Source organism: Bufo gargarizans, chromosome 9 (assembly GCF_014858855.1).
Source record: "Bufo gargarizans isolate SCDJY-AF-19 chromosome 9, ASM1485885v1, whole genome shotgun sequence".
NCBI classification, from domain to species: Eukaryota; Metazoa; Chordata; class Amphibia; order Anura; family Bufonidae; genus Bufo; species Bufo gargarizans.
Genome location: NC_058088.1, coordinates 12647562 through 12657043, shown reverse-complemented (window position 1 = coordinate 12657043; position 9482 = coordinate 12647562). Strand labels below are relative to the sequence as shown.

General features: G+C 47.8%; 1 protein-coding gene across 1 annotated transcript; it reads right to left on the bottom strand.

The window, feature by feature from the left end:
• Positions 1 to 3002: 3002 nt before the first annotated feature.
• MRPS18B (mitochondrial ribosomal protein S18B) lies at positions 3003 to 9370 on the bottom strand. The gene is made up of 7 exons (XM_044268258.1): positions 9280 to 9370; positions 9102 to 9207; positions 8238 to 8335; positions 7399 to 7467; positions 7222 to 7288; positions 7086 to 7145; positions 3003 to 3305 (listed from the first exon to the last, which is right to left on the bottom strand). Exons 1-7 carry the CDS (start codon positions 9337 to 9339, stop codon positions 3103 to 3105), a joined length of 663 nt encoding a protein of 220 aa, XP_044124193.1. The 5' UTR covers positions 9340 to 9370; the 3' UTR covers positions 3003 to 3102.
• Between the last annotated feature and the right edge of the window lie 112 nt (positions 9371 to 9482).

The following is a 9482-nucleotide window of genomic DNA, read 5'->3' as shown; positions in this document are numbered from 1 at the left end:
AGTGGCCACCAGCAAGCTTTCCAGGCTGGTCAGCGGACCTTGGGTATATCTCCTCTACGACTTGTGAAAACGCTTAATCAAAATAACTAAAACTCTTTATTGAAATAATTGAGTTTAAAAGTGAGGAGCAAAAGAACCGAGCCCGAATTCACGGGTCATAAGGCAGGATAAGGTAGGACTATACCACACGTGCCCTGATATGCCTGAATCAGGGATCAGCAACCTCCTGCACTCCAGCTGTTCAGAAACTACAACTCCCAGAGTGCTTCATTCTCTTTTATGGGAGTTAGAAGAGCAGCCGAGCATGTTTGCATGCTGGGAGTTGTAGTTTCACAGCAGTTGGCGTCCCGAAGGTTGCTGATCCCTGGCCTAAATGCATAGCGCTCCATTTCAAGATTTAAAGGGGTTTCACGGTAACTTTTATATTGATGGGCCGTCAGGACAAACCATCAATGCCAGATCTGCAGGGATGTGACACCCAGCACCCCTGTCAATCAGTCATTTTGGAGTAACTACTGCACAGCTCCATTCGTTATGTAATACACGGTGCACAGCAGTTCTCTTGTCACACCCCCCCACCAATCTGATGTTGATGACCATCAATATAACAGTCCCAAAGAACCCCCGACGTCTGGTCACTCACCTGCATACATTTCCCTGCTCCCCACAGCTGTTACTTCCATAGTCTGCTTTCTGTGTCTGGCCTATTACCAACAGTGACATATGAGCACCCACATGGCGGCCCGTCAGTACGAGACAATGTACAATTCTCCTTTACATAATAACACAGGACGCAACGTTGTCACATCCGTCTGCAAACCAGATGCAACATGGCAGCCATAATGCATGGTACATATGTAGGAAAAGCCAGGGATGCCACTACTGTACCAATACTATAGCTGCCAGCCATTGGCTTGTAGCCCTCTCCTAAATGCTAAATAGACAGATTGGGGCAGATTTACCAATATTGGACTGTTTAACAGTCTAAATACACTGCCTGTCCAAAAAAAAGTCGCCACCAAAAAGACACTCTAAAATTTTGCTGGACCGCCTTTAGCTTTCATTACGGCACGCATTCGCTGTGGCATTGTTTCGATAAGCTTCTGCAATGTCACAAGATTTATTTCCATCCAGTGTTGCATTAATTTTTCACCAAGATCTTGCATTGATGATGGTAGAGTCTGACTGCTGCGCAAAGCCTTCTCCAGCACATCCCAAAGATTCTCAATGGGGTTAAGGTCTGGACTCTGGTGGCCAATCCATGTGTGACACTGATGTCTCCTGCTCCCTGAACCCGATGAATCCTGGCATGGTCATCTTGGAATATGCCCGTGCCATCAGGGAAGAACAGATCCATTGATGGAATAACCTGGTCATTCAGTATGTTCAGGTAGTCGCTGACCTCATTCTTGGAGCACTTACTGTTGCTGAACCTAGACCTGACCAACTGCAGCAACCCCAGATCATAGCACTGCCCCCACAGGCTGGTACAGGAGGCACTGGGCATGATGGGGGTATCACTTCATCTGCCTCTCTTCTTACCCTGATGCGCCCGTCACTCTGGAACAGGGTAAATCTGGACTCCTCAGACCACAGGACCTTCTTCCATTGCTCTAGAGTACAATCTTTATGCTCCCTAGCAAATTGAAGTTTCTGGTTTTCCTCACTGATTAGTGGTTTTCTTACGGCTACACAACCGTTCAGTCCCAATCCCTTGAGTTCCCTTCGCATTGTACGTGTGGAAATGCTCTTACTTTCACTATTAAACATAGCCCTGAGTTCTGTTGTTTTTCTTCGATTTGATTTCACCAAACATTTAAGTGATCGCCGATCACGATCATTCAGGATTTTTTTTCCCGCCACATTTCTTCCTCGAATACGATGGGTCCCCACTATCCTTCCAGTTTTTAATAATGCGTTGGACAGTTCTTAATCCAATTTTAGTAGTTTCTGCAATCTCCTTAGATGTTTTCTCTGCTTGATGCCAGTGATTTGACCCTTCTCAAACAGACTAACATCTTTTCCACGACCACGAGATGCGTCTTTCGACATGGTTGTTTAAGAAATGAGAAGCAACTCATTGCACCAGTTTGGGTTAAATAACTTATTGCTGAAAGATAATCGCCCGGCAGTAATTATCCAATAGGAGGCTCAGAACTATTTGCTAAGTTAAATCCAGGTGGCGACTTATTATTATTTTTGGACAGGCAGTGTGTATGCACAATTTACCACAGTGGCTCGATGATTTGTCTGATGCACCTTTAGTCTATCAAGTCTCACTTCATACCACCTATTAGTGGATTTATTTTGCGCAGGAATGTAGGTCATTGATGGCAGAGATTGGAATAACCCTTGTAAGTGACGACCAGGGATGAGGGGGGTAGAGTTACAGAAACAGCATGTGCCATTTCCATAAGTCCCATAGAAGTGAGTGGAAGATACATGAACAACGTAGCACAGAGAGATCCTGAGCTACAGAAGGAGCACAGGCTACGCGGGTGATTCTGTAACTCCACCCACCCCCTGGCCGCCATAAAATAACCTTTTAGGTCACGTCCACTTGATGAAGACAACATGTTACAGAGCAGGAGGAGCTGAGCAGATTGATATTTAGTTTTATGAAAAAAGAGTCACTATAACTTATGCCATAATTTATATCAGTGGCCATTCTGGGCTTCAGAGTCCAGGAGGCGGTCCTATCAGTGATTGACAGCCTTCCTTCTATGGTTGTGTATACAGAGATAGCTGTCAGTCACTGATAGGGCCGCCTCCTGGACTCCCAGGCCCAGAATGAGCAGGAATTTGATTGAATGAAAGTTTTACTGAACCTTTTCCCATAAAACTATATATCCATCTGCTCCGCTCCTCCCGCTCTGTAACGTGCTGCCTGCAGATCATTTTGCATTTTCATTAGTAAATCTGGCTCTCATATGTGGACCAGTGGCTGGGAGCGTGGTAATGTAGTATTATGGGTGACGCCGTGAGTAACACTCATACAACAATACAGGCGGTGTTATTTATTATCAGACATCATCTCAACATTACATACAGAAAAAATATATATATAAAAGGACACAGAATTAACTACGTGACATTGGTTTCTCATTGCTCCCCCCTCATCTGCTGCCAATAGGGCTTGTAAAGCCTCTGTAATTTGGCTACGTCATGTGCTGATGGTTCTTGCCACTCATACCAGGAGTACCAGGGGCCTGCTGGGGCTGGAGGGGTTGGAGCCACAGCACCATGGTCCCGGGAGTAGTCCCCAAAGGTGATATCCTTGTGCTTGATCAATACAGTCAGTAAACCTACAGATGGGAAGGGAAAAGGGTTATATAGGCCATTTCTTATTCCTTGACATATTAGGCATATATCTTTTTATTTCATGATCCCCTCCCCATTACAAAGAATGAGGATCCCATGTTCAGAGGTAGGTAATAAACCTTTAGACATTTATAGCCTATGCAAAGACCACCCCCCACTACCCCGTTGTTTGAACTAAGGCAGCAGCATCCAGGAAACAACTGCATGAGTGATGGCTGCGCAGTTATTTCCACTAAAGTCTATGAGAATTATGGAAACTGACATGGAAGCTTGCCTCACTCCTAGGGCTCATGCACACGACCGTTGGGTGTTCTGCGGTCCATAAATTGCAGATCTGCAAAACACGGATATCAGCTGTGTGTATTTCGCATTAAGGTGGACAATAATAGGACATGTTCTATTTTTTTGCCGAACCGACATATGGATATAGAAATGCTCACTGAGTAATTTCCATTGTTTATGCAGCCCCATGGAAGTGAATGGTACTACATATGGGCCTTAAAAAAAAAAACATAACGGACATGAAAAAAACAACAACCGTATTTTTCGCTTTATAAGACGCACTTGTTGTGCATCTTATAAAGCGAATACTAGTGAGCGCTTCCATAATGAATTAGTATGCATTAGGTGCCGGGGGTGAAGTGCCGCAAGCGCATGTAATACTCACCCTCCTCGGTCTTTCTTGCTGGGACCGGCGCTGCACTGTCCTGACCGCGTACAGTGTCAGGACGTAGTGCGCACACTATGACCCAACGCTGCACGCAGTCAGGTGACAGATCAGCACAGGCCGGGAAGACAGGGGAGCGAGACTTCTGCCGGAGGTGGAGAGGAGCCGTGGCGCAGGGCAGGTAAGAGATGGTTTTTATTTTAATCTGATCTGAGGTCTGATGGGGGTCTCACTATGTGGGCTGATATAAGGTCTGATGAGGGTCTCACTATGTGGGCTAATATAAGGTCTGATGGGTGTCTGACATGAAGGGCTGATGTGATGTCCTGATAAGGGGGTCATATCTGATGTCCTGATATTTATGGGGGGGTCTGATCTGAGGAAAAATATATTTTTTATTATTTTCCTCCTCTTAAACCTGGGGTGCATCTTATAAAACAAAAATACGGTACATTCAAGTGCATGGGCCCTTTTAAAGGGAGTCTGTCACCAGATTTTGACCTTATAGACTGCTTACATAGCGCTCTAGCATAGCAGTCTATGATTCTAATGGTACCTTTGATGTTTTCTTGTGAAGTTCCCCCAAGGCAAAAATGGACTTTTATTCATATGTAAATTAGGGCTCGCAAGTGCCCAGGGGCGGCGTTCACCTCGTTGGTGCCCAGGCTGTTCTGCCTCTTGTCGTCATATCCCCGCCCCAGCCTCTTCCTCTGCCCGCCCAGCTCTTTATTTGCATCCTCCTTCTCTGTAGCGAGATCCCGCGCCTGCGCTATTCATTGCTTGGTTGGGGCATATGCACTGCGATGCCCATTGTGGGTGTCTCTGGTCCGCCTCCTCGCTGCTAGCCGGCGCATGCGCAGTAGTTACTGCGATGCTGTGCTCACAATGGGCATCGCAGTGTGCATGCCCCGGCCAAGCAATGGATAGCGCAGGCGCAGGATCTCGCTGCAGAGAAGGAGGACGCAAAGGAAGAGCGGGGCGGGCAGAGGAAGAGGCTGGGGATATGACGAAAAGAGGCAGAACAGCCTGGGCTCCAACGAGGTGAACCCCGCCCCGGGCACTTGCGAGCCCTCATTTACATATGAATAAAAGTCAGTTTTTGCCTTGGGGGAACTTCACAAGCAAACATCAAAAGGTACCATTAGAATCATAGACTGCTATGCTAGAGCGCTATAAGGTCACAATCTGGTGACAGACTCCCTTTAAAGAGGTTGTGTCATTTCAGCATATGGCATTAATGATTTAGAGAAGTTAATACAAGCCACTTACTAATTAAGGTATTGTGATTGTCCATGTTGCCTCCTTTGCTGGCTGGATTCATTTTTCCATCACAATGGTACATAAATTTACACTGCTCGTCTCCATGGTTATGACCACCCTGCAATCCAGCAGTGGTGGTCATGCTTGTACTCTATAGGAAAAAGCACCGGCCTCTCTGGTGGCCGGGACCGTGGGAGCGCACATAGGCTGGTGCTTTTTCCAAAAGTGTGTGCAAGCACGACCACCACTGCTGGATTTCAGGGTGGTCGTAACTATGGAAACGTGCAGTGTATAATGTGATGGAAAAATAAATCCAGCCAGCAAAGGAAGCAATATGGACAATCACAATACCTTAATTAGTAAGTGGCTTGTATTAATTTTCTTTACATTATAAATACTATTTGCTGAAGTGAGACAACACCTTAAAAGGGGTGATCCAAGAAACAGCGACGCACCTTGTACGTCAGCTCCACTGAAGTAAATGGGTCTGAAGTGCAATACCAAATACAACCTATGGACAGGTGACACTTTAGTCCTGGACAATCCCTTAAAGCAGGCATGTCCAAACTGCCGCCCTCCAGCTGTTGCAAAACTACAACTCCCAGCATGCCCTAATAGCTGTAAGCTATCCAGGCATGCTGGGAGTTGTAGTTTTGGAACAGCTGGAGGGCCGCAGTTTGGACATGCCTGCCTTAAAGGAAATCCTAATTTAGGAGTCCCTTAACAACAACAAAGTGCCTTCCCCCGTTCTTGCAGGGACCCCAAGGGATCAGCTGTAAACTGTGAGGATTTCTGCCACTAAGGCCTCATGCACGCAACCATATTTTTTTGTGGATTGGATGTGGACAGCACACAGTGTACTGTGTACGTGTCCGCCCCGCAAAAAATAAAACATGTCCTAATCCTGTCCATATTGAGGACTAGAAAAACCATTGACAAAGGGGCCTGCGGAGATTGCAGGATGCACACGGCCAGTATCCAGATTTTGCAGTGTTCATTCACATCAATGGCTTATTTGTGTAATAGAGGACAGGAGAGGTCCTCCGGAGCGAGAGACACTTAGTAACTGCTTTCCCCTCCAGCCAAGACATGAAGGTTAAAGGGAACCTGTCACCGGGATTTTGTGTATAGAGCTGAGGACATGGGTTGCTAGATCGCCACTAACACATCCGTAATACCCAGTCCCCATAGCTCTGTGTGCTTTTATTGTGTAAAAAAAAAAAACGATTTGATACATATGCAAATGAACCTGAGATGAGTTCTGTCCCTGACTCATCTCACATACAGGACTCCTCAGGTTAATTTGCATATGTATCAAATCTGTGTTTTTTTTTACACAATAAAAGCACACAGAGCTATGGGGACTGGGTATTGCGGATGTGCTAGCAGCCATCTAGCAACCCATGTCCTCAGCTCTATACACAAAATCCTGGTGACAGGTTCCCTTTAACTGAGAGTTTTCTAATAGTGTAGATAAAAAGAAATATCTTCTGTATCCTTATATCCTTCAGTATTCATTAAAGGGGTTCTCCGGAGGTATGTCTATCCCCAGGATAGGTCATCAGTGGAGGCCTGACAAGTGGCACTCTTGCTGATCAGCTGTTTAAAGAGGCTGTGGCACTCTGGTGAGTGCCACTGGGCACAGCGCCATACATTGCAGCCCAGGCCCATTCACTTGCATAGGACTGAGCTGCACATAGACCATGTGACCAATGAATGTGAGGTCACTGGCCTAGGAAGAGGTCACAGCGTCTACAAATGGCTGATCACCGAATAGATATAGATGAGCGATCCTGAGGATAGGCCACCTATAGCCCTTTCTTAATTTTCTGCTCACCGTGGTCCTCGGCTTCAGTTATGGCCTTCACCAGCCGCTTGTGTTGCTTCATGCACACACCTAAGAGATAAACATATGAGTAGCATCTCTACCCCCACGACCTACGCCCCGAGTCACGCTGTGCAGCAAGACAAACCTGTTCTGGTAGGATCATACACCACTCCGGTGTGCGGACAGATGAACTGCTGGAGCAACTTCACGTTCTGTGGAAACAAGATCAGTCACAATCACCGGGCTGGTGCAGGAGGATCCGGCGTAGTAACAGGGCGAGGTCACGCAGGTAGTCACCGCACCCATACATGAGCTTACTTACCCGGTAATCCACACCAAGCTTCTGGTCCCGGCAGATGGGGCAGGGATTCCCGCACACTTTACTGCCTCTCTGGAAGAAAAAAAGCTGAGTAGTTACTGCAGGACAACCTGCAATACCAGACACAACCCATATACGAGAGTGGCGCTGTTTGTAGGGGCCTAGCTAAAGGCTCATGTGTCCTGGTGCAAGAGTTCAGCTTGGGCCCTTTGTAGCCAGAGGAGCAGATAGCCTTTGTGGTGCCTGAGGCCATGCCAAATTCTTGACCTTACCCCTTTCCTCCAGCCAGAGGTGTAACTTGACCTGCATGCACTTTCTATAATACCAGCGTCTTCTTAGGCTACTTTCACACTAGCGGCACGGACCTCCGACAGGCTGTTCTGTCGAGTGAACAGCCTGTCGGATCTGTCCTGGCGCTAGTGACCGTGTGCCTCCGGCCTGCCGCCCTGTCCCCATTGACTATAATGGTGGCGGAGTTTCGGCGAGAGGCTGCTGGAATAAATGTCGGACATGTCGTAGTTCTATTCCAGCAGCCTCTCGCCGGAACTTCGCCCCCATTATAGTCAATGGGGACGGAGCGGCAGTCCAGAGGCACACGGTCACTAGCAGCAGGACGGATCCGACAGGGTGTCCACCTGCCGGAGGTCTGTGCCGCTAGTGTGAAAGTAGCCTTATGGGGCACAAGGGTCTTTGGGCCCCCTCAGGCTCCTGCCCCCCTGGCTGTTTGTAGAGTCAACTCCTTTATGTCACTGCGCCTGTAATCAGAACAGGAGCAGCGAGGAAAAGAGGTCCTATCAAAGCCAACGTAAAGACTGCCCGCCCGCCCGCCAGCCATGACTCACAATGCAGGTCTTCCGGGTTTTCTGTGGGGGGATTGGTCCCTTGTGGTTCCTTCTGTAATCTGCCCAGACGGATCTCTGTCCATAGCGCTCCAAGTATTCTAGAGAGAAAGGAGAAATGGTAAAATGTAAGGCCGCACGTCCGCTCCGCAGGTACAGCTTAGGGCCCATTTACACATCCGTAAATTTCGGATCCGCAAAACATAAATACCGTCCCCTTGCGTTCCGCATTTTGCGGACCGCACATGGCCAGGACTATGATAGAAATCCCTATTCTTGTCTGCAGTTGCGGACGAGAATAGGACATGCTCTAAATTTTTTCCCGGAACATAACTAGGAATAAGGACAGCAAACTGTGTGCTCTCCGCATCTTGTGCGGCCCCATTGAAATTAAAGGGTCCGCACCCATTCCGCAAAATTGTGGAACGGATGCTGACCCAAAACTACAGACGTGTGAATGGAGCCCTATAGCGGGGTACACTAACGGGCGCTGACTGGGGGGGACCTGCAAATCTCAGCAGTATTCCACATGATGTACAAAACTACAACTCCCAACGTGTCCTAGTACAGGGGTCAGCTGTCATCATCTGTTAGGCTGAAAAAAAAAAAGACGTCCGTCCATCCAGTTCAGCATGTGGAGCTACAACTCCCAGCACGCTCCCTTCACTTCTAAGGGAGCTCTGAGAACGGCCAAGCAAATGTGCACGCTGGGAGTTGTATTCTCACCACCGCCGGAGGTTGTCAGGACATGCTAGGGGTTGTAGTTCTACCACTAGAGGGTGAATGTGTCATCGAACACATTGAAGAGCACTAGAGGCTGATAACAGAGAGCACTAGCCTGTGATTGATGATGATGATGATGATTACCTTCACTGCTCAGGTACTCCCAGGGGAGCTCCTTATAGCGAGAAACCAAATCAAATTCTTCGGGGGGGCTACAGAGTGAGCGGACCCCAAGGGGCAGGGCTGCGGCCTGCAGGGAGGACACAGGTTACAACACATCCCCACACACTGCCGACCCCTCATTACAATCCCCCCCAATTACCCTGCTCCAAAGAACCCCTCTCACGCCGGTCACACACAGCCTGCTCAAGGAGGCCGCCATCTTGGAGAGGAAAGGTCTCGTCAGAAGGGCATCGGCCAACCAGCTGTTTGTTTTTTTTACCATTAAAACTTTATTAACAATGCACACATCGACAAACAACGCCACAGGCCTCCGCCTCAGAGATTTATATATTCCTTATATCT

Bases quoted from the DNA above. Each gene is read 5' to 3' on its own strand.
- MRPS18B (XM_044268258.1), bottom strand. From the start codon at position 9,339: ATGGCGGCCTCCTTGAGCAGGCTGTGTGTGACCGGCGTGAGAGGGGTT. The intron at 8,336-9,101 runs GTAATCATCATC...CTTTCTCTCTAG, and splicing joins GGAGTACCTGAGCAGTGAAG to AATACTTGGAGCGCTATGGA. The intron at 7,146-7,221 runs GTTTGTCTTGCT...TTTATCTCTTAG, and splicing joins GTATGATCCTACCAGAACAG to GTGTGTGCATGAAGCAACAC.